Below are 25566 nucleotides of genomic sequence, written 5' to 3' on the forward strand. Positions count from 1 at the left end.
TTATACATATTATTGTGAATCATGTTGGGCCAGATCACCACAGGTGTTACTCAAGAGGTGTCTGAATAATGAACACGTCTTTTTAAAATAAAAATCCCCTACCTACCTAACTTCCTACATTGGGAATTAAGAGTGTATTCAATGGTACGGACTTCAAGGAAAACGGAATCGTTTAATTAGGAACAAGTTATTTTTACAATAATTAGTTATTTCATCATATATATATGAGATAATTTATCACATTACTAAAATATAAATGATGGTATAAATAATTTCAGACTTGTTTAATATCTCTAATTAAAAGCATGATAAAATAATTCTGCATTTTACCACTAAAATTATTATATTTTATATCTCGACTTCTTTTAAGACATTAAGCATATTTGTACACATGAGTTGTTTGTGGCAAACCATGTAAACCAATTACTATATCATATGCTTGAATAATTTAAAATTAATTTTGATATAATGCAAATGGCCGGGTACCGGGTTTGTTGGTCGGTAGCTGCTATTTGTCTCCACGGTCATTGATAAAACATCAATCACCTAAGAATTATATTGAATCAGAAACTTCACTAGCAATATACATCATAACCTTTAATTTTATTTTCCTCTTCTATTTTACTAATTACCAAAGATTAACATCTTATTCTCTTTGCAAGAACTTCTGGTCATAAAAACTATGAAATGATGTTATTTCATTTAAAAGTTAGAACGAACATTCTTTTTATTTTTACTACTAACAATTATTTTCTTTTTCCAGAAAATAAATAGGAGGGAAGAAGAATCAGCTGATCCTCCTTTTGAAGAGACATATAAGAAACTTTTCGATGAGATAAGAATTGGAAAGGCTACTTCAAAAATGAGAAACTACCAAAACCTGTTTGTGGTGGAAGAATGTGAATTGCCATTAATAGATCTTGAGCAACTAAAGGGAAGAGAATTTGAGAGAGAAGAATGCAAGAAAAAGATAGCACAGGCTTCACAAGAATGGGGTTTTTTCCAAGTAGTAAACCATGGAATATCACAGGATGTATTGTTGAAAATGAGGAAGGAACAAATGAAGCTTTTCAAAAAGCCATTTCATGAGAAAATGAATGACAAACAACTTAATTTCTCTGCAGGGAGTTACCGCTGGGGAACTCCTTCAGCTACTTGTCTTCAACAACTTTCTTGGTCTGAAGCTTTTCATGTACCTCTCACTGATATCTCCAATTCAATTCATCATCCTACAACCCTCAGGTACTAACTAAAATTACCATCTTCAAATATCTCACTCCCTTCCTTATAATTTGAGACTCTTGTATATACTTGCTAAGAAAATAAAAAAAATTGAATCTTGTGATCATTTTATATTAAAGACATGTAGCCTTAATCATGTTTAAATTAAAGAGTTTTCAGACAAAAGAAAAGATTTTTTTTTTTTAAAACGGACTAAAATGGTGTACCAAAATGTCCTTGTGGCTATAGACATGTGTTGAGAGTTGACGTTAAAATAAGAAAGAGAATTTTTTTTATACGGACTAAAAAGTGAAGTAGGATAAACAACTTAAAACGAAGGAAAATGATTTAGCAAAAGTAGTGTGTTTTATTTATTCGGAGTGAATGAATTGTAAACTAAAAACATCATATAATATAAATCCGAGGAAGTTATGATGGGTCGGAGTAGTTGGCTGCCGATAATGTTCAAAAGTAGGTTTAGAATTGACAAGATTTTAATTCTGGATTGTAAACTAAAAACATATTTTTATTTTTCTTATATACTCATATAAGTAGGTTCCTACTTTTAGAAACTTTAATTTGGGATCTGCAGACTTAGAGAATCTTGTTTTGGACCAGGTGATAACATTGAGTCCGGAGGGCAAAAAAATTTGTCAAAAATTTCAAAAGGGCATATCAAATTTTTTTAAAACTAAAAGGGCAAAATCGCTCCTGACGAAGCGATTTCCTTTTGACACAATGACGAAAAATCGCTGCCCTAGCAGCGATTTTGTAAAAAAGAAAAATAATAATTAAAAATCGTTGCTGTGGCAGCAATTTTAAGTCAAATTTTTTTTTCCTTACACATCGCTGCAGCGTTTTTCATGCCTAGTGCTATTATTTTCATGCCTATTATTAATTATTAATAATATAAAAATAATAAACAAGACGGACAGTATACTCAATAAAATTGTTTAAGCATGAGGAAAATTGAATTATATATCATAAATAATAATAAAAGAATATTAAATTAAAAAAAAGATTTATTTTTTTTTGAGAAAATCGCGATTTTTATTTTTTTAACGTATGACAACTTTTGTTAGAAGAAAATCGCTCCTGACGGAGCGATTTTACCCTTTTGGTTAATTTTTTTTTTGATGTGTTATTTTTGTTTTTTGAAAGAAAAAAGTTGTCATTTTGGCTCTGGACTCTGATAACAACGTTAATCATACTTGTAATACTAAATGATTATCACAAATTTCTTATGTTGAGGAGAGGAGGACACGTGGGCCATTCAAGTTAAAGTCTTGTTCGACCATAGAATAAGTACTTTCTTGAACATAGAAAATGGGGTTAGATAACAATACATCAATTTTTCTGTGGTCAAACAAGAATTATGTTGCATCCAACAAAGATTACCTTAGAGTGCAATTTTCGTGTAATAATTATGTGTAGCAGTTGATTATTAGTAACAAGTTGATGTCATTAGAGAACAGACATTTTGTTTTTTTTACTTAGTTCTTTATAATTATGAATTAAGAACTAAGTATCATGAAACCATGCCCTAAATAATGTTTCTTGATTTAAGCAGTTTCTCTAAACATGTATGATTGAAATTTCATTTATTTTTTAATAAGTCATCACCAATAGGAACAGAAATTATTTTTTTAATTCAAAACATATCTTCATTCTTCTTTTATGCTTACATATCTACATCCTAACTTATCAAGCATATTTAATATATTCATATATATCTAAGCCCACCCAATTCATCAAATAAAAGAGTAAAAAAAGACAAGGCGCTGTCTCATCAAAAGATCCTAAATATAGTGAAACATACACGAATTGCATATATTTCCTGGTCTCAAAATCTGACACACATTTGGAGGTGCTTATAAAGCTGCACATGATGGGTTTTGGACTTAAAGTAACATGTATAGTATAATATAATTAGGTTACTTATAAGGTAATCTCTTGTAGGGGTGGAGCTAGTATTTAAGGTATGGGTTCTAGACGAATCCAGTATAACTTTTGTCTAAACTCTTTATGTATCTTTCTTACTATTACTAATTTAGAAGTCAGTAACTTAAGAGGGCTAGAATCTTTACATCATTAATGTATATAAACCTTTGAAAATATGTGCATTAATTGGATTGATCTAATCCTTTTTTCTTTTGGATGAACTCAGCTCCACAATGGAACAGTTTGCAACAACAGTGTCTGAATTAGCTCATAATTTAGCAAGAATTTTGTCAGAAAGAATGGGATATAAGTCGAAATATTTCAGAGAAGCATGTTTGCCACACACTTGTTACGTTCGAATGAATCGATATCCAGCATGCCCTATTTCTCCACAAGTGTTTGGATTAATGCCACACACTGATAGTGATTTCCTCACAATATTGCATCAAGATGAGATTGGAGGGTTGCAATTAGTAAGAGATGGGAAATGGATTTGTGTTAAGCCTAATCCTGAAGCACTAATTATCAACATTGGAGATTTGTTTCAGGTAATTACTCCATATATACATAACAAGTTAAGTTACAGAAAAAGCATACATAATTAGTTATTTATACTATCTAAACGAAGTAGTAATATAATGTGTGATGATGCAGGCTTGGAGCAATGGTGTTTATAAAAGTGTTGAGCACAGGGTTGTTACAAATAAAGCAAAAGAGAGATTCTCCACTGCATTTTTTTTATGCCCATCCTATGATACAGAAATAAGAAGTTGTTTTGAGCCTTCTGTTTATAAAAGATTTACCTTTAGAGAATTCAGACAACAAGTCCAAGAAGATGTTAAGAAATATGGTTATAAAGTAGGTCTCCCTAGGTTTCTTGTCTCAACTCACTAAACTCATATAAAATTTTGTAGCAGTTAAAAATGCATATGGTCATGACATGTGACGACCTTTTAAATAGCAAAAATGTATAAGTCAATCTTTCTGATTTTTGAGTTTTAATTTAGAACTCAAAAATTAAATAGTGTAACGTACGTGTACGTCCATATCTTATATATATAACTTCCTAGCTGTATATGTATTAAGTACTTACCATGTAAGCAATGTGTGTGATCTAATTATGTAATAATGCTTTACTGTAGTATTTCTAATGATACTTTATCAGTGGAAAGAAATATCCTTCTTGCTTTGTGATTGTGTTTTATTGCCAAAGTATATTTTTTTGTCTCAATTTTTACGGGTTATGCAAATATAAATTAAATTGATGACCCTATTTTTTTCTCCTTTTTATTTCCTCCTCCATATTGACTCACAAGATCTAACCATCTAGGTTAAGAACCTGGCGTTCACACGGATTCTTGTAACTTGTATGATTAATTTTGAAGGTAATTTATCAAATGATGGCTTTAAGAAGGAAGGTGTGGAATCGAAATCAATAGAATAGTATTAAAATAGGTGATCAATTTGAATAATTAAACAACATATCTATACGAGTTTTACCTGTCCATCAAGACTTGTAAACAGTTCGTGAGTGGAATGATGATAGAACCAATTTGTGAATAATTGAACAAAACATACAAGTATTACTATATATATATATATATATGTATATATATATATATATGAAGAAAAAATAGTTAGAATAAAGTCTTGTTAGTAATTTAGTATGTAACTTCTGAACATGACAAATTTTTACCTATCTGGTAAAACTTGTGAACAATTGTATTAAAGTTTATAACCCAGTCTTTATACATAACTCGTGTAAACTTAACTTTTTATTCTTCCGTTTAACATAACTTGTGAAAATGTTATGATTCGCTTGTGAAAGTTATGATGTGGGAGGTTATTTTTGCAAAAAAAAAATTAAACAACATCCTTAAATATTCCTATTAATTTGTGCAAATCACCTTCTAAAAGTTTGATGTTTCTTAACAGTTAGGGAAAATTATTAATTAATGGGCTCAACCAAACCCTCCTTTGGGCCTTCCAACCGAAGGTATGGGCGTAGGGATGGCACCAGATTGCCAATGTTGGCACCATTTAAAATACATTCTGTTTGTAAGAATTATTTAAAAGTTAGCCAATGTTGGCAATCTTCAGCCATGCTTTGATGTTGCTCCTTCTATGTGATCGTGAATAGCAAAATCAGACATTAATAATATACAAGGGATGCATTTTACTACTTATTTCAATGATAAATATGTTGTTTATCTAGGATTGTACGTATATTTTTTATTTTAAATATCATTCACTGTGTAGTTGAGGTATGTGAACTTCGTTAAATGCCGCTGAAAACTAACTTCATAGCCAAAGGTCTGAAGTTTGAAAAGCCAAAATTCAAATTTAGACATGAGAGTCCAAATATGTGTTCTACAAAGCCTAACCTCAAAATTTCATTAATTTGCTCTTCTTTCATTAAGGATCCTAAAATTAAATGGTTATTTGTGCACTTCCCCCAACTTCGCCAGTCAAAATTGAACCATATATGAAGGCCACGGGCGTATGTTCATGTCAACAAATTAGACAACGATTAATTAAGATGAAGTTTCCTCTTTCAGTCTATTCTTACTCATTATGTTTCATTTTCCGAGAGTTAAGTTATATGAATTTTTGATAAATTTTATGATATAGTTTTTCATCATATTAATATAATTTTTTATTTTTTTGCAATTTTATGATGTTTTTCATATAATTTCTGAACTTCTAAATTTTAATTTTAAAATATTAAACTAATCTAACAACTCTCACTAAATTAACTTTTGAAAAAAAATAAAACATTACAAATAAAAGTGAATAGAGGGAGTAGAAATACATTATGACTCTGTAATAATATTGATTAATACTATACGATAGTAATGACATATGGTCAATCAAAATTTTCATATTAGTAACTTAGATGTTAGAGCACAATATTCTCCATATAATAAGGCCTAACCAATTTCCTTCAAAAATATTTTGTTTTGTATTAAAATATTTTATTTTGTGTTGCATTGATGGCACTGGCAAGTTGCATTATTTCTAGTCACGTTTTGGCTACTAAAAATTGTTCCTGTAATTAATTTAGTTTTAAATTTTAATTATCTAGCTATCAAGAATAAAGAATTACTTTTATCATTAAAAAAAATTAATATGATGGACATTTACTGAAATTAAAATGTTTGTTGGCTGTGGTGTAGTAGTGAGACGATGAAACTGCTACATTCTTAATTAGAAGTTTCAAGTTCGAGTCTTGAATATGGACAAAATCTCATTGAAAATGTCATCCCAAATGAGTCATGTTGTGCGCGATTCAAATTTTATCGTGCTCCAAAGTCCAATGTTGATTCCGAACACTGAAACTAAAAAAAATAAAATTAAAAAGCTCGTTGAGATAATTTGACTGTATGGAAAAGTCAACGATAGAAGGACAGAAAAGTAATTTCAAAAACACAATAAAGCAGCCTTCATATAGAACGCAATCTGGGTTAGTCGGAGACGGAGAGAAAAACGCCGACGATCGGAGATGGCGCGAAGAATAGGGATCCACTGGTTCGCGCTCACACTTACTATCGTGCTCTCCCTTCTCGTTCAGCCTTGTTTCTCCATATACTGTGACGAAGATGACTGTTACGATCTCCTTGGGTAATCTATCTCCCTTTTAAACTAATATCTTTTCTAATTCTTCATATTTTTTTCACTTATTTTTTTAATTTTTTTTTTTTTTTGCAGGGTTACTCAAAATGCCAATTCTTCTGAAATCAAGAAAGCTTATTACAAGCTCTCTCTAAAACAGTAAATTTTGCTCCTTTTATCTCAACTGATATTTTTTAAAAAATTATTTGGTTGAATTGGGAAGTTATTGATAATTGTGTTTTTTAGTCATCCAGATAAAAACCCTGATCCAGAATCAAAGAAGCTTTTTGTGAAAATTGCAAATGCGTATGAGGTAATTAATGTTTAGTTTCTGAGGTTTGGTTTTTTTTTTTCTTTGCTTTAGTAATTTTTAGAGATTAATTAGCATATCAAATTGGGATTTCAATTATGAAAAAATAAAATCCAATTATAAACAAGCTGCAAAGCTTATTATTGATGCAAGAAAGGGAGCCCAGAAGAAGAATTAGATGGAAGTATTATAAATTAAGTGAATTTGGGTAAATTCTAATGGAGTATTAATTTCATACTGGGTAAAAAAAAAGAGCTTTCTGGTTGCCTTGGTCAGCACATTGTGTTTTCGATAAGCGAGATTCATCTGATCTAACACAAATGCTAGCTTTATGCCATGTTATATGTGTTGTTTGACTGGATGGGGTTAAAGATGTTATACTACTAGCTTTATGTTTTATAGAAAAGAACAAAAAGGTTGTGAAAGATATTAATGGAAATATGGAACATTGTCTAACCGTTTGGGCCACCATATAGTTGGGATTGGGGGAGTAGTATGTTTTTGTGATGAATATTAAAGGGTTGATTTTCCCCGTAGATTTTGAAAAACGAAGCCACAAGGGAGCAGTATGATTATGCACTTGCCCATCCAGAGGAGGTTAGTATCCATTGCTCTTTTGGTTCCATATTTTTTTACATAAAAAATTTTCATAGAATTTTTGCGAGTCCTAGTTAGTGCTTCCATTTTTATTCCGTAGTACCCCAATGTCATTCTTTTATCATCTTGGAGTCCAGCTTATGCATATTGGAGTTTCTTGGCCAATGCTATTAGAGTTCTCAATTGACTGATGATAATCAGGTTGCTTACTAATGTGTTCTTTTTGTGCTTTTGAATTTTCAGTTTTTCTACAATACAGCACGGTATTACCATGCTTACTATGGTCACAAAACTGTGAGTCTTTTCCTATTTCCTTCCAGATATTTATATTCTTTTATCAACACTTCATATGGGTGAAACTTTGAGCTTGAGATTTCATTATACATGTAAAGTTGATTTTATACTCACTTAGCTGTTTGTGTTGAAATTATAGGATACCCGTGCTGTGCTCGTTGGTCTTCTTTTGATAGTCTCAATATTTCAGTATCTGAATCAGTGGACAAGATATAATCAGGTAAGTAATACTAAACATTCATCACTAAGATTTCTCTCAGTTTGTAAGCTGCATTAGCAATCAATGGTTAAAGACGAGATCCTTGTATTTTAAGTCTGGAAATTGAAGAATGCTGTCCCGACTTTTATTTTGCTTGATTTTATAGTATGATGATCTTAGAGCAGTGTGATCCTTAGACAGTAAAAGAAAAGAATAGTCTTATGATGATCGGTGAGATTAAATGAGATGATTCCTATGCATAAGTAACTGTGTGCCTTGAGTATTTGTCTGGGTAAACCTAGCTGATATGAAGATGCATCATTTTATGATTATCTATCGACTATCTTACGAGGTGTAATTATTTGTTTGTAGATAATTATTATTTTTTATTGATAAATTTGAGGATAGTAATCAATAACTAAACTAGAAAAGTGTTCCTCTAGCCGTGTTACTCCTGTCATCCTATTCTGATGCACCTTATCGTCATTAGTATAAGAATATGATTCACCAGAAGTGAAAGCGGAGGAAATATGGATTTGGATTATTCAACTCTTATTTTATTTTATTTTTTGAAACCTGCAGCCGCTACCCTTTGGGTGCGCACAAGGTAAAACCCCCGCTCCAATGCAATAGCTCGCAAACCTTGAGAAAGTAGTGTACTCGGATGAGTTAATTAGGACAGCAATAGCATGTAATGTTGATCGATAAAAAGTCTGGAGAAGTAGGAGAAATCTGTGGTGATACATAAACTAAAAACAATGGTGTTACTGAGAATGATCCAATTAACCATGCATCTATCCATATTTAGAGAAAATCAATCATAATACTACCACTTTTACTCTAGCTTTCGACCTATTGCAATTTTCCATCTTTATCGGGGCTTGGAACCTACTATGTTTTGTGAATCCTAAGTAGGTAGAGTTAATGACAATTACTGTGACTGTTCCGAAAATTTAAGAGGAAGAAGGATGAGATTTTTTGAATTCATGATGTATACCCTTGATCTAAGTCTGCAGAAAACACCTTCGAATCAACAAAAGCTTCAGGAAGTTTTGGCATGATTCTAATAAAACTCTACCCTCTTCTAAATGAGCATCGGAAAATTCAGTAGCTTCCAAAAAATTGCATACATGCCAATAAGAATAAGACCAACATGAGGCAGATTCTAAGGTGAGGAAGATACCATAGCTTTTTCCAATTTAATATTTAAATAATCAATCATCTAGATACACTCCAAGATTCACAATAAAATATAAACAGGTTTCTTGCATATTCTTTTCTTCACTTTTCTGCATTATTTAGTTTGATTTGTAATGGAAATTCAGAATGATCTTGGGTGAGTATTGTTTAGTGGGAAACATTGCAAAACAGCAGTTGGACTCCAAAAGCAGTGCAATATATTGAAAGGTTACATCATGGTAAATAAATTAAAATAAAATAAAATTCTCCTTGTGTTCAATTCTGTGAGACAGCTAGCTTAAGCAAAAAGTAGAAAAGAGTGACCTATAGTTGGAGATGGAAATAGTTCTTTTTTGGCTTCTTACTCGTACTTTGCCATGTGTTATAAGTTGTGATTTCCTCTTTTATTAGGCTATTGACATGGTCAAGAAAACACCAGCTTATAAAAACAAGCTACGTGCTTTGGAGCTTCAACGCACTGGAGGAATGGCTAATAGGAAGAAGGGCAACAAGCCGATGGACAAGTATGAGCATATCTCTCGTTCATTGACTATGCAACCTGAATCTTCTGGTTTAGCTTGATGAAATATACTTGCCTTTTCATATGGGCTGTCATTCAAATTTGTTTATTTGCTCAATCTGGTTTTATCAGCCGAATTTGCTATTTGTGACAGGAAGGTGGAAGAAGAACTTGGCAAGGAACTCAACTTGGACATAAAGGGCACTGAAAAGCCTGCTGTTTGGGATCTAATTGGAATCCGTTTTATACTTCTTCCTTACACTCTGGGAAAGGTAGCAGCATTTTGGTGTTTTATGCATAACAGTGAAATGAAAAAATGATCCAAATTTCCTTGCGCTTATAGTTTGTTCTGCTAGAAGGTTTAAAATAAGATACTTTATGCTTATGAATACAAGATATTAAGGGTTCCTGACATTCTTCTTCTGTCTTCTGAAGCTGTTATTGTGGTATGGATGTTGGTTCTGGAGGTACAATGTCAAGCGTGCTCCATACTCATGGGAAGATGCCTCCTATTTGACACGAAGGTCCCTTCGGGCTTCTCTTGATTCATGGATATCTATTGGTAAGACAAACTGATTTTCCTGTGTTCACGAACACTGGTAGTTTCAGATACACATGTATATCTTGAGAAATGTAGATAAACGTGATTGAGGATATATATGCGATTGTGATGCTTTTTACAAATGTTTCCTCGATCATTGCTGCTTGTCATACTACCAATCTATTGGTTTGATAAAGTTTTTCTTTTCATTTCTTGCTGTTTATGATTTCTTCCAATCATGCTTCTTTTATCAGACGAATCAACCAAGGAAGATCTTATTGAAAGACGGCTTTGGGAGAAGTCCAACTTTGAAAGCTATGTGGCAGAGATGCGTAAGGAATCAAAGCGCCGAAGATAAAAGTTCTTTTGTTTTTACTCAAAGCTATGTGTAGTATGAGATCAGTTTTGATGGGGAGTATTCTGAGTCATGAAGCCGAAAGTCTAATGTTAAATTATTGAAGAGAGCAAAATTCTTTTGACAAGGAGAGCTATTGGATTGATAAGTATGTCATAGAACTTGGATTTTCACGGTCAGTGTCATAGCTATGTTAGTACTCAAAATAATAAGTATACAAAACACATATTGAGACAGATACAAGCATACTGCATTTGGAGCAATTTTGTGGGACAAGCTTCTTCTGATGAGTGCTGCTCCCCACGGTGATTTTGCTGTTGTAATGCTAGGTTAGAATGTGTCGAAGCATCTATATGTTGTGAAAAGACAGGAATTCCGTTCCATATAATGAACTTCATACTTGGCTATGTTGTATTTTTATGTACCATAGTCTTAACTGGTGAACTGTGAACATAAAAATGGCAGGTCTGTCATTACCAATTGGAAGTGTTAGCTCCGCTTAAGTATCGCTTTCTATCTGCATTAACTCCTTCATGTATAAGGTTAAAATTTTGAGTGCACCTACCTCTTCGTAGGATGAGTTGAATGCCATTTCAACCATCGGAGGGTAAAATGCTTCTTTGGTCTTTAACCGTTCTCATCAGGCAGAAACGAAGAATTAAAAGTAATTTCAAGTTGGTTAAGATGAGAAACATTTTATTTTTTTATATGGAGAAGATGAGAAATACTCTTTCATGCTTGATTCTTCTAAGACTGCATGTTGCTCCCTGACCTTCTGTTTTTATGAAGGACAAATAATATTGTGAGACACATACAGAACTTTCCCACAACTGCATCATACATGGTGGACTTATTTATGAACAAGTAGAAAGTATGTTGATTGATTAAGAGAAGTGCACATAATAGCAGATATGGCGTGAATGCTGGCACGAGGAGATGGTGGGAGTGTTTTACTATTATTTGTTAAAATTGGAATTCATTATATTATTTTCATCATAGCTGAAAGAATCTCTGGGCGAAGCGCAGAGAAAACTCAGAAGCACCAGAATTCTCGACCCTCCATTCACTAAAGTACTCAGCTTGTAGAATTGATACGTCCTGAATTGGGTAGTAATTTTTTTCTTGATTCATTGCTAATAACAAGGCTAGTCTAAGTATTTCGCTTACATAGCTATGCACTCACTGCAAACAAAGCTTCACACACTCTAGGTTGATCAGATCAGAAGCCTGAACTTTTCACACAAAATCAATTTTTAAAGACAAGACTGAAACTAATGTTTCAAAAGATCACCATTTTACAGCGCCTCATTCGGTGGTGCAGCTTTTGTAGTATTTTACAGAATCATGGATACAGAATCAAGTGTTTCTCATTGCATTCACAAAGTAAGAACAATTCTCTAAGATAAGTGTGTGCTGAGGTAACATTGAAGTTAGTTCGTCAACCATGTCCACATCATACATTGCTCTGTTTGTATAGCTTGGTGTCAAGAACTTGCTTTCCACACATTGCACATACTCCTGCACGGGAAGAACACTTCAGACAAGACATAAAGAAACGTTACCCTAAATATGAATCATTTGGAACTAGAATTTCATTAATATAAATCATATGCAATTCCAAAGTACTCTTCATTACCTTTACTATAAGCACAGGTATGACAATATTTACCATCTTGATGCACTTGTTGCTTGCAAATAGTGCACTTTGTATTTCCATAAGGTGACCACCTGCAATACAACAAGTTCCCTAGTAAGAAAGTATCAAAACGATGACAAACATAATCAAACTGCATTTGATATCCCAACAAATCATATAAAACATTTCATTCAGCACAACACTTACCAGAGGATGCTGATGACTAAAGAGTGAAAATGGTTGCAATCATGCAATACCACAAACAAACAAAAAAAGCACCTTAGAACACCAGGTTAGGCTATCCACTTATCACTTTTAGCATTGCAATACAATGATTTCTAGTTTTTTTATTTGAGATTTCTATAAAACTTATATTGAAGATTTCTAGTCTAAAAGAAGCATATTGTAGCCAATATTCTTGGCTAAATGGTGCATTGCATTCTTTCTCCACAAAGTGGGCAACAATCTTGCTCCTCTTCCAGAGGTGTACCAATCCAACTGTAATTCCATGTCTCATACAAAGAAAATCCGAGGAAAACAACTTGTTCTAAACGTTTTTTTATAAGCAAATATTCAGCTGTTCAGTTTCGATCCCATGACCCTTGGCTTGAATATGAATATTATCCTATGACCTATCTTGTTTGGGAGGGTGTATAAACCAAACTGACCATAATCATAACTGTTCAGCATCTGAACTTATCAAATTCAAAGACAGAGAGCTTAGAAGAATTTACAAGAGAAACTTTCAACACAATGTTTGTTCCTGCCTTAATAACCCAATTCAATTAGAGTATCTCTCCCCTTTCCCTATTTTCACATGGTACCCGGTATTTGGATGATATCCAATACCTTCCAATAGGCACTGGCCAAAGTTTTCGTTCATTCCTCTTTCCTGCTTTCAGAGATTCATTCTGCTAGTACATCTCTTTGACTTCACACGTCTATACGGTATTAATACTGATTTTCTTATATTTTCCAGAATTCTACTGCAGTTATTCAGCCAGACCTTGCTTTTAGCTCAAACCACTATTTCCAACATTGAAGGTGTCAATAACACGAGTAAACTGAAGGAGGACTTGTCAGAGACATCTATGTGGAACTTGTTCAATTTTACTTATGTAAATTTTCCTTTTTTTTATTGAAGTTAGCTCTTAAATAAGACAACGGGTTCCTCATATAACATCATACTGGAGTGTAGTTCAGTCTGAACTACCTAAACACACAATTTCAACCTTTAAGGTTAGCATTAGCAAATTCAAAGATCAGAAAGAATCATTGCAAGACTCTGATGTCTAATGTGTCTCAGTGTGTGTGTGGGGGGGGGGGGTTGGATGGGTGGGGGCTTTAAAAAAAGAAGAGAAAAGGACTTGAATTTCCCTCTTAGGATACACACTTACTTTTGGATTGTGTTCTCTCCCTCACAATCTACTCAACCGTTTCCTTCATTGATTTGAAAAACAAGCACCCCACTCTCAGCCAAATTAATTATATTTCATCTACAAACAATAATGCAGCTAAGATTAAAGTACTCAAGTCAGTAATTTTTACTTCTACTATCTATAATGATGTTAGTGTCCTTACTATTTCACCGGTACCTACTATCTCCCACCAGCCCACGTACTGAGTAACTCTGCCCACCAATGCTCAGGTATATTGGAAGTCATGCTTAGTGTTCTTTTGTTTTTGCTTGATTTTAAAGCCTTGGTCTCCATGGTTTGCACCCACTTCATTGATCCCTAGAGCACCCCCTTGGGTGCTACTCAGGTCCGCAAATTTACCACAGCTAATCAGTCCTTACTGACCAGCATTAAGAAAAAAACCTGACTATCTTAGTAATTTAACATCTGAATTCCTTCTAGAGAAGGTAGTAATTGAGTTTTGATTGATGAAAGTTTTGGTATGTATCAAGTAGTATAATGAATCTCAATTGGCTGGCATCACAGATCAATCAAAATTTCCTAGAAGAAAGCAAGCATATAATCAAAAAATATTTTTTCCTTAAAAAAAGCAAGCATACGATTCTCAGTTATTCTTCTTCCATTCTACGGTCAGTTAAAGGGAAACTTACAAGGAGACTGGAATTCACTATCAGGACGGACTGGTAAAAGCAATTAACCAAAAAGAAAAGAAAAAAGGAAGAACAAAAGTAACCTTTTCTTCTTGGAGAGCAGTTTGTTCTCGTTAATCTTACGGCCTCCACCTTCAGTAGTGTTGCTGGCACCTTCCTTCCATTTATCAGGAACAATCACCTTGGACAACTTCTTCTCACCTGAAAATACAATTTATGAAACCCTAGGTCAAAATCAATTGGTCATAAATTGTTTGTAATGAACAATTTGTGAATAAAAAAGGAGAATTCAAACTTACACTTATCGCAAACCATAGTTGCAGTTCGCGAGCTTGATTCAAATTGCGACACAGAAAGAGAATTTTTCAACTCCGGCCAAATTCGTAATTTGGGGACGAAGGTAAATAATTGATGAGGGTTGAATAATATATATGAAGACGGTGCGGTGGAGATCACAGGGAAATATATGGAGTTGCGCGTAAGAGCCGCTTGATTAAATACTTGAGAGTAGGGGTGTTCACGGGTTGATTTGGATCGATTATTGATCAAAATCAAAACTAAACCAATTTAATCGGTTTTAAAATTATCAAAATCAAACCAAACCAAGTATAATATACATTTATCGGTTTAGTGATTATCGGTTTTGGTTTGATTTGGTTCGGTTATTAACCAAACACAAAAATAAAAGAAACAGTTCATTTAAAATGTGAAAAAAGTGACAACAATCCATTCAAAACGAAAAATAGTTAGAAACTTTTCATCACTAAATTTACTAATAATAAAACTTTTAAATTCACTATATTGGCCTAGAAGGAAGAGACAATAACATTTTCAGTCTCACAAAGAATTGTCAGACACTCATATACATGAAATCAATAAGATAAATGTTTCATCTTGGGCATTTTTGCTTTCAATAAGTAAATTATAAAGAAAATTTAATGAAAATATGTATAAAATCTTTAAAATTGTTTATAAAAACACTATATTAAGTATGTATATTAATAAAATATATGTATATAATTCATCGAACCAAACCGAACTGATGAATTTTTTTTATTTTTTATTTTTTGATTTTATCAAAAAAAAATAATCGGTTCGGTTCGGTTATTTCTTTGGGTTTTTTCTAATAAAACCATAATCAAACCAAATACTATCAGTTTTAAAAAATCTAAAACCAAATCAAACCAAACCCAAATAAAATCAGTTTTATTTTATCGGTTTGGTTTGGTTTTTCGGTTTGGATTGATTTTTATCCAAACCGTGAACACCCCTACTTGAGAGGCGTAATCCTTTTTCTTTTCTTTTCTTCTTTTTAAGATAAATATTGAAAACACTCCTAAATTTGGTGTGAATTATTAGTTTAGCCATTTACTATTGACAACATTAAAAGTACATGTCTACTTGATTAAATGAATTTAAAAATACCCCTCTTATGCCACATGTGCATATATGTAGAATTTTTTGCTTAGGTGGCGTATACATAGATATATGTAATTAAAAAAAAATCAAAGAACATTTAAATAATTAAATGTTAAGAATTTAGCAATTTAAGAATCTTTTTTTTCTTTTTAAAGATTTATTTTTTCTTATTACCCCACCACATCCTCTACCCAATACCCATAGCCTCACACTTCACTTCCCATCCATTCCAAAAAAAATAATTCTTTTAAACTTTTTTTTTAGGGCAGAAGAATTGGAATAAGAAAAAATATTTTTTTTTTTAGCTGTCTTGATGAATGTATCAACATAATCAAGCTTCCTTCTTCAATTAGATGAACTTGTACTAAACTAATGTGAACATCTCTTTGTAATAAATCTTTAAAGAATATATCTTTGATCTTCATCAAACTGAAGGACATATCATGTTACTATCTTTTCTATGACTCCTTATGAAAAAAATGAAAAATAATTTATTTTAAAAAGAGAAATAAAAATTATACTATAAAAATGAAAAATGAATATTCAACATCTCCATGGATGATTGTTATTTATAGATTTGATAGTCCATAAGAAAAGTTAGGAAGAAGTTGAAGAGGCATGTTATTTAAGTAGAGAATATAAATAGATGGAAGGTTTTTTGTAATTCATTACATATAATTAAAATAGTAAATATGATTGAATTTCTTATTTAATAAAGAAACTATTTTATGAAAAAAATTAAGGAAAAAAAATCTCAAAAAAGGAGAAAAAAAATGAATGGAGGTCATAGAGAGACCCCACATCACCTTATCTAATAGTACTAGATAATGGTGCCCGTGCTTTGCACGGGCCCAATAATATAAATGGTATGTTTGGGGTTAATAACGGAGTTTTTGAAGCGATTGTTTACGTGGATAAAGAAATAAGTTTTTTTATCACAAACATGTATTTTCTTTTACACTATTAAAATGGACCCAATATACATTATTTTTGTTGTCTCAGTTTATGTGACATAAATAAAATTTGGAGAGTCATCCAAATTTTCATATATATTTTTTTAAATGTTTTAAGTTATTAATTATTGTGATTTATAATATTTTTATGTAACTTTCAAATAACCTACCTTACTGGTCACTTTGTCCTAATTTATGTGATATGGATAAAATTACAAAATTAACCCTTTTAAAATGTCTTTTAGATATTTTAAGTTGTTAATTATTATTATTTATAATACTTTTTTGATAATTTTAAAATGATATGTGTTATTTTTTCTGTCCCAATATATGTGAGTCTGATAGAATTATAAGAGTGAACCTATTTTATTATATAGCTTTTAAATATTTTAATTTGGTAATTATTGTAATTTTTAATGTTTTTTAAGTCATTTGTAAATGATATATGTTGCTTCATTTGTCCCATTTTATATAGTATAAATAAAATTCCCAAAACCAACTCAATTTTTAATATATTTTTTAAAATATGTTAAATTATTTATTATTGCGATTTATAATATTAAAATAAAATTAAATAGAAAATGTACAAAGCTTGTATCAGCCTAAAAAATGACCACGATAATTCGAAGCCTACAGAAAGCAATAAGGTTGTACATAATTTTAAATACTTAATATATATTACTCTGTTTGTCTCAATGTATGCAGCATAGATAAAATTTCAAGAGTCAATCAAATATTGTTAATTGTTAAGATTTACAATACATTTTACGTAGTTTTCAATAATTTCACATTAAATAATACATAATACTACTTTTGTCTCATTTTATGTGACATTGATAGATTAATTTTAAGAACCAGTCAATTTCTTTTTTTGTGTTTTTTTAATAAATATTTTAAGTTGTCAATTATCACGATTTATTATATTTTATACATAATTTGTAACGATAGATTAATTTCAAGAATCAATCGAATTTTTTTATATGTTTTTATTTTTGAAATATTTTATGTTGTCAATTATCATGATTTATAGTATTTTTACGATAGATTCACTTCAAGAATCAGTGGAATTTTTTGTATTTTTTTCAAAACATATTTTATGTTGTCAATTATCATGATTTATAGTATTTATATGCAATTTTTAAATATAAAAAACACACAAAAAAAGACAAATAAATTAAAATGGACCCAATATATGTTATTTTTGTTGTCTCAATTTATGTGACACAAATAAAATTTGGAGAGTCATCGAAATTTTTATATTTTTTTTAAAAATGTTTTAAGTTATTAATTATTGTGATTAATGGTGTTAAATTGTCCAATAATATAAATTTTAGAGGTACAACCATAAAAGAAGAATGTACAACACTATCTAAGCACATGTAACACTTGTCATGTGCTAAGTAGTAGATATAGTAATTATTATATATAGTAATAGAAAAATATATATAGAAATGACATATTTATTATTTAACTAAATAATAAATATGTAACTAAAAATCTTGTTAGCTTTTGGTTGAAAGCTAACAAGATAGTTACAATCATAGTTGCATTGTGGCTTATTATATATAGAAAATATGATTGAATTTTTTATTTAATAAAGAAAATATTTTATGAAAAAAATCTCAAAAAAAGATAAATATGAATGAAAACCATTGAAATGTGTCACATCACCTTATCTATGTCTCTCCTTTATATTATAGATATAGATTTGTAACTTACTTTTTAAAAATTTCTTGAGTTGAAATTCAAATTATAGTTATGAAACTTAAAGGGATAAAAGTCTGAAAAATATTCCAACTTTGATCGGATTTGTTGTTGCGATACTAAATTTTCATGAGGACCTATTACCTCCCTAGACTATTTAATAACGTATTTTAAACATATATATTTGTCCACGTGGACATAAAAAATAATACAAAATTATAAATAGTAATGTGTCCACGTGGGCACATATATACCTTTAAAATACACTATTAAATAGTTTAGGGGGTAAAAAATACGGAATTAAATAATCTAGGGAGGTAATAGGTCCTTATGAAAGTTTAGTATCGCAACAACAAATCCGACCAAAGTTGAGATATTTTTCAGACCCTTATCCCAAACTTATATAACAATGTATTAAAATTAGAGCATTGAGATTAAGTGGGTCAAATTGGACGGGTCAAAATCCAACCCATTTTAAGTCCATTTGAGCCCAAAGTAAACTTGGGCGGGTTAAGACCCAACCCAATATTTATGTCAACTCAACCCGCTCATATATATATATATATATATATATATAAATTATAAATTAAAATCACGCATTGTTTATTTAAAAATTGAATATATTTTAAAACATATAACTTTAAAAATAAACACAAATTACCTAATAAAATAAGATAGCTTTTAAATTTTTTAAATATCTAAGTTATTTGTATTTTTTTAATTATAATATATTTTTATCATATAGAAATTTCTCATTTTATTTTAGTTTACTTATTTATCATTCTACCGTTCATTATATGAGAGGTTTAAGTGTTTTTTGAGATGATACATAATTACCTCTTAAATTATAACACTTCTTTAAAAAAAAAGACGCCTCCAAAATTATTATTATTTACCTCTTAGCTATCGTATTCCCCCATCTCTCCCAAAACCCTAAGCGGTCGACCGTTGCAGCGCCCCTCTCTCAGCCATCAGCACCTCCACCGTCTGAAATCCGTTGAGGTACGATTTTTTAATTTTCGAAATTTCTGTTAATAAAATTTCATCGAAGGGATAAGGGACTACTCATATACAGCAAATCTCATTTATTAGTTGACGAATTTTGCATTCTTCTTGAGAAAGAGGGGATTAAATGGAATATAGGGGATGGGAAGCAGGAATAAAATGGAATATAGGGTCCATTTGATTTATATAGGAAAAAGGAAGAAAAAAAAAACTCAATTCTAAACAGGTAAAAGGAAAATGTTTAAGTTGGGTAGTTTCTAGTGATAAATATGGGATCACTTGTTGAGTTGTGTTTGGTTTGCTTGTCGACTAAGGTTTTCGAGATGGGTTTCTATAGATTTGGATTTGGCTTGACCATCTCTTTATTCATTTCCAGCCCTGTGTGTTGCATTCTTTGCTCTATTTTCTGTCTTTTTTTTCTGTGTTTCACCACTACAATAACGATTCTACAAGTAAAAATGAAAATCTATTTTAAGAATAAGTGAAAGTGAACAGAAGGAGTAATAAGTTTTGTAATTTCTCCATTTTCTGTTACTATTTGTCTGTAAAGTAAATGTGCTTCTCGATTTTGTGGGGACTATCCTTCTTTCATTCATGCTTAACACATTAATGTATCTTTATAGCTTGAAGGAAAACTTAAGTTATTGTATTCCCATTATGCGGTATCTCTGATTAATTGGAAATCTATTCTAAAATTAAAATTTACATATTCAAAAAGTATATGAAAAATAGTATAAATTACAATTCTTCTTGTATTAATATGATGAAAAAACATTGGTGTCTCTCAAAGATGGAACATGACAAGTAATTTGGGATGGAGGAGTATCTTTTAACATCTTTGGCATTCGGGATAGAAAAACTTTTGAAATTAAAGGAATGAAGACTTCTAAAACTTGTGGTACTAAACATGTCAAGTGTGGTTATAATTTTTTTTGAAAAACTTGTGATCTTAAGAATGCCATGATATTTGTGCGGCTATAAAAGATTCTCACTAAGAGTAAAATGGCAAGTTTAAATAAATTATTCAAATTTAGTAATGGGTCATTCTTTTATTTTTTTGAAATCAATAACTTTTAATGGGTCATTTTTTTTTAAACAGTCGAAAAAGGAAATAGGTTCTTATAGATTGAAACGGAGGGAGTAGTAACAATGCGAATCTGCAAGTGTCTAGGATGCCCAAGGACAAGTAGCGTGGAGTATACAAACCAGGATTCAACATTTGACAGCTTTATATTATGAAGCAAAAAGCGCACACATGCATTTTTTTGGTATTTGATGTTTGTACAAATGGATGTCATTATGTCCCTTAATTGTTTCCTCCCTCCAAACTATGGCTAGAATAAACTCCAATGGTTAGTTGTGTGGGTGCCTAATTTATCTTCCCAGTTAAATAAATTGTGATCACGTGCTTTGATTAGTGTAGGAGGTAGAAATCCTGTGCCTGCCTGGTAATGCAAAGACATTTCGCCATGTCTGCTGATCCTGCTTTGGTGGAGGAGGACGCTTCTTCAGGCTCAGGAGAGGACTTAAACATGTTAGATGGGCACAGTAAGCATCAAACTGTAACGCCAAATTCAGGTCGTCGCAAGAGAAGTCGCAAGGCAACTGGTGATGCTATAGTTGATGCAATGCTGGAAATTGCAGCTGCTTCAAAGATGAGGGCAGCTGCCATTATGAGGAATGAGGAACGCTTTGCTATAAGCAAATGCATAAAAGTATTAGATGAAATGCAAGGTGTAGATCAAACTATCTACTTTTTTGCATTGGATTTATTCGAGAATTCAAATGCCAGAGAAACTTTTATCTCTCTTAAGAATGAGAGACGCTTGATATGGTTGCAGTGTAAGTACAATTCGGCAAATGCAGCTAGCTAACGGATGAATCCTCTATTAGTTCTCGACTTTCATACAGTGGGTTTTTCTAGGACATTTTGACTGTATATTACTATTACTTCCCAACATCTATTTATCACTGGGTGTGGCTGGATGCTTAGTTCTAATTCGTAATTGTTGCCAGCTGTTATACAAACAAAAAAACTACTCTATGTTTTATTTACTAGAGTGATTTCAATTTCTTTGGTTGTGCGACGCTGGTTGCCCGATTATTTCAGTTGGTGATATGTGACATCGTTTACGCCTGATAGGTGTCATCTTAGAGAACTCCGGAGTTGTGTAAATTATCCACAAAAATTGGTAAACTAGTACTTTGAATTGTCAGTTGTAAATTATCTTGCTCTTGGCATTTTCCTGAATATTTTTGTTGATGTCATTTCAAGGTTTGAAAATTTGGTGCTATTAACAGGGCATGTTTAATTAGTTTGCAATATCAAATTGTGTATGGAGGCCCATATGCTAGACATGTACAATTGTACCAGTGATCCGTGACAACAAAATTGTTTGTTTATGAGATGGCGACGAATTAGTAAATTGTGTGGTCCTCTCCTCCCCATAACAAACAACTTAATTAGGAAATTATAAGTTGGCTCCTCAAATCTGTCCCACAAATTGAAGTACCATTTTCAAAAGCTACTTCCTCATCTTTATATGTGTTTTTTTTCACTTTTACTTCTGGCAGTGTAATAGCTAGTAGTAGTACAAAATTGATGTTGAAAACAAAATCCACAAGGTATATGATGTAGAGTACAAACATACGGCGATATGAATTGATTATTCCAAGTGAGAGAATCATAATTTTCCACAACTTAAAAATTTTCATCTAGGTAGGTGAGATGTCCATCTCATTAAATTTGTACTGCAATATCTGGTTATTTTAATGCCATGTGACATGTCTCGTTACTTCATGATCTCACAAATTACAACTTCTGGTGTGGTGTGTAATTAGTAATTACCGCGCTCATCAATTTCACGATGTTCTTCGTTCATCTCAAAAGTCCTAGAGCTGGAATTGAATTAGAATTTTAACTTCCAACTCTTGCACAAGGAGAAGATGCATTATCTATCTCATAATGCTAATGCTCTTTTGGAAACTTACATAACAGAAGTCGTCGATCAGAGGAGCCCTTACCTCTTAAACGACTATGAGAAATTGAAATCTTAACTTCCTTCAATAAAACATACATATGTAAAGATTGCATTAAGAATATCATTATAACATTTGTGAATATAGCGAAACACTGTTTCACTTTCCAATAGTAGTAATGCCGTTCCTTCTTTTACTAGACGGTGTAAAGAATACCAATCGATGGATCTACTATGGCTCAATCCCAAATAAGTATGAGAGAGTCCGATATATATACACTCAAAATCCAGATCAAAATACTACTACAATTTTCCCCTCTCAAATAATTTTATCTCTCATTAATATTAGTCCAATGGATTTAACCAACACTCTTGAGGCTTGTACTTGTTCCTCACAGTATCCTGACAATAGTTATAAACCACAAAGTTCTTTTGAACCCAAGCATAATCAATCTTCTCTTTACTTGATAAGTGCCAAGCATTGTTCTGATCCCACCAGTGCTGTGTGGTGGATGAAGCACAAGCAGGGTAGGGATTTTTCCATGGACAAGCATCTATTGTAAAATCCTTATAAGATGCTACAAATGGTGCATTTTTCCAGTTTATCTTGTCCAAGCCTCCTCTAGTAGCCCAATTATCTGCATTCCATATGCTTGAAAACACGTACATTGGCCTTTGGGCTGGAAAGAAATTGTTTGTGTGATTCGCGTTCTTGTATACCCTTATCGGTACTTGATCCACAAAAAAACTGCATTTACAAGAATGTAGTTGATTGAGTCATCATCAACTAATCTCAAATCATTTGTGTTCAACATATATATGAATCTTCTATATCCATTTCATTATGTTCAAATCCATTTCAAGAGAATCTTTATTGCCAGTCGTAATTTATTTATTTTTTGAAAAAAATTGTTACTACTATAGTATTTTGGTACCTCTTATGTAATTTGAGAAACAAAAAGTACCATCAATGGATGTAGTAAGATGGTTCAAAATCTTTTATCCTTTAACAATAGGTCTTAGATTTGGATTCTAGGGATAATGGCGGAGCCAGAATTTGTCCTAAACGATTCAAAATATAAAGAAGTAAATGTAAGAAGAAACCAAGAGTATTCAGCATCTAGGATATATACTGTAATTTTCTAGCAAAAAGGTTCAAATGAAGTATATTTTACCTCCTTGATGGATCTACTCAACGTGAATTCTGATTAATTTACTTTAATCCTTAAGCGCGCATAGGGATGAAGTACATTAACGTAGCAAACATTTTACCTCCTTAATGGATCTATCCAACACAAATTTCGATTAGTTTAATCATTGAATTTCGAATATCGAACGGTTAAACAAGAAAAAGGAAAATTAAGTTAAAGAGTGAAAAATAAGACTTACACAATTTGATGAGAGTTCCAAAGAATGGAATAAGTATGGAAGTCCAGAGTAGGATCAAACCAAAGTTGATGCCTCATTTCACGTCCACCACTGCCATTATTATACACATTTGTCTGAATAAGATAAGGCTGCCCTGTTCTGTTTCCCAAGAACTCAAAATCTATCTCATCTCTCAATGGCCCTGCCTCTACTTCTGAGCACATCTGTGCCCAACAAAAAAATTACAAAAAAATTCCAACAAAAATGCACAAAATGTTTAAGTGAACTTACATAAAATGCTGTTACAACACCAGCAGAGTCACCTCCTACTAATTTCAACTTTGTGCTGTACCAACCAAATCTATAGCTCTGTTTTGTTATGAACCCACAATCTAACATACCAAAAAACATGAAATATATTCAAATTTCAAGAAAATAAAATAAAATGCATTTTAAATTTGTAGGATTTTAATCACCTGATACTTGGTCTAAGGTAAGATACCAGATCTGTCCATCTTCAGAAGTCTTGAAATGTGTACCAGGGCAACTTTTACTGAAGTTTTCTTCAAATGCACCTTTCACTACTCCATTTGATGATGAAAAAAGGGTAAACATTACTGATAAAATAAAAAAAAGATGAGCCATGGAAGAAGCATTGCTCTCCATGGTGTTTTTGTTTTTCTTTTCTTTTGAATGAAGATAGGCTGGATGGATCCCTTAGAAATGACAACGTTTTATTAATTATACGCGGTTTGTTACCTAAGGGCAAAAACGGAAATAATTTTTTTTTACCTCGAGAGACGAAATATAAGGCTAAGGACAAAAAAGAACGAACAAAAAACTGCTTTTATTAGCAATTCTAGACGATAAAAATTCCAACTCATTTGAGAATATTTTCCTATTTGGACTAGAAATATATTTCAAAAATTGAGGACCGCCATGTTTGGTGTTCCAAAAATGGAATGTTTTTCAAAAATATCAATCCAATATGGCTTTTTTAGAAACCAAAACAATTCAATTGTACTGTTAGGATGGAGTTACTTTGTTCAAAAATTACATCTTACTTTATAGTGGTATATATAAATTTTTGGATACTCATAGAACCAACGGAGACTTGTAGCGCAGTAATAAGGATATGCTCAAAACTTACATGGTGCTCAGCTTCAAATCCTTGTTGGAATTTTTGGTTACGGCACTGATATAGTAGATTAATGCATTCTCCTAAATGTTCAAAAATGTTTTTATAATAGGGAAAATGGTCTGAAAAATACTCTAATTTTGACCGAAATTGCTGTTACGATACCAAACTTTATGGAGGACCTTTTACCCCCTGCACTATTTAATAGTGTATTTTAAAGGTATATATGTGTCCACATGGACACATTACTAGTTAAAATGATGAAATATTTATGATGTCCACGTAGACACATATATACCTTTAAAATACACTATTAAATAGTACAGGGGGTAAAAAGTTCTTTCCAAAGTTTGGCATCGTAACATCAATTTCGATCAAAGTTAAATTATTTTTTAGACCTTTTTCCCTTTATAATATTAAAAGTAATTTAAATTTGTTCTCCCTTCACTTGTTAAATCCTTACTTTTAACGTTAATTTTCTTTCTATCTATTGAGGAAAAAAGGCAACAGAAATGGGAAAGAAAATTA

General features: G+C 31.7%; 5 protein-coding genes across 6 annotated transcripts; 3 read left to right on the forward strand and 2 right to left on the reverse strand.

Moving 5' to 3' along the window:
- The first annotated feature begins 474 nt into the window (after nt 1–474).
- LOC125821808 (gibberellin 2-beta-dioxygenase 8) lies at nt 475–4186 on the forward strand. Its single transcript, XM_049501171.1, has 4 exons — nt 475–489; nt 764–1242; nt 3389–3710; nt 3817–4186. Exons 1-4 carry the CDS (start codon nt 475–477, stop codon nt 4054–4056), a joined length of 1056 nt encoding a protein of 351 aa, XP_049357128.1. The 3' UTR covers nt 4057–4186.
- Nucleotides 4187–6597: 2411 nt separating this feature from the next.
- LOC125821869 (chaperone protein dnaJ 50) lies at nt 6598–11241 on the forward strand. The gene is made up of 10 exons (XM_049501236.1): nt 6598–6783; nt 6871–6933; nt 7021–7087; nt 7622–7681; nt 7925–7975; nt 8115–8195; nt 9765–9877; nt 10028–10145; nt 10309–10435; nt 10669–11241. Exons 1-10 carry the CDS (start codon nt 6665–6667, stop codon nt 10770–10772), a joined length of 903 nt encoding a protein of 300 aa, XP_049357193.1. The 5' UTR covers nt 6598–6664; the 3' UTR covers nt 10773–11241.
- Nucleotides 11242–12087: 846 nt separating this feature from the next.
- On the reverse strand, nt 12088–14885 carry LOC125821876 (uncharacterized). Its single transcript, XM_049501243.1, has 4 exons — nt 14773–14885; nt 14557–14674; nt 12406–12497; nt 12088–12287 (listed from the first exon to the last, which is right to left on the reverse strand). The coding sequence occupies exons 1-4, from the start codon at nt 14786–14788 to the stop codon at nt 12223–12225; spliced, it is 291 nt and encodes a 96-aa protein (XP_049357200.1). The 5' UTR covers nt 14789–14885; the 3' UTR covers nt 12088–12222.
- A 4570-nt stretch (nt 14886–19455) lies between these two features.
- LOC125821874 (uncharacterized) lies at nt 19456–21651 on the forward strand. 2 transcript variants are annotated; one of them, XM_049501241.1, is made up of 2 exons: nt 19456–19551; nt 20978–21651. In XM_049501241.1, the coding sequence occupies exon 2, from the start codon at nt 21006–21008 to the stop codon at nt 21426–21428; it is 423 nt and encodes a 140-aa protein (XP_049357198.1). In that variant the 5' UTR covers nt 19456–19551; nt 20978–21005; the 3' UTR covers nt 21429–21651. The 2 variants fall into 2 exon arrangements, with proteins under 2 accessions (XP_049357198.1, XP_049357197.1); XM_049501240.1 differs by having other exon boundaries at nt 19469–19551; nt 20973–21605.
- Nucleotides 21652–22871: 1220 nt separating this feature from the next.
- Nucleotides 22872–24598, reverse strand: LOC125821870 (probable xyloglucan endotransglucosylase/hydrolase protein 8). Its single transcript, XM_049501237.1, has 4 exons — nt 24377–24598; nt 24192–24292; nt 23922–24124; nt 22872–23280 (listed from the first exon to the last, which is right to left on the reverse strand). Exons 1-4 carry the CDS (start codon nt 24564–24566, stop codon nt 22878–22880), a joined length of 897 nt encoding a protein of 298 aa, XP_049357194.1. The 5' UTR covers nt 24567–24598; the 3' UTR covers nt 22872–22877.
- Nucleotides 24599–25566: the final 968 nt, after the last annotated feature.

The sequence above is a fragment of the Solanum verrucosum genome, unplaced genomic scaffold (assembly GCF_900185275.1).
Source record: "Solanum verrucosum unplaced genomic scaffold, falcon-dt-bn FXZP01000103.1, whole genome shotgun sequence".
Taxonomy (NCBI): domain Eukaryota; kingdom Viridiplantae; phylum Streptophyta; class Magnoliopsida; order Solanales; family Solanaceae; genus Solanum; species Solanum verrucosum.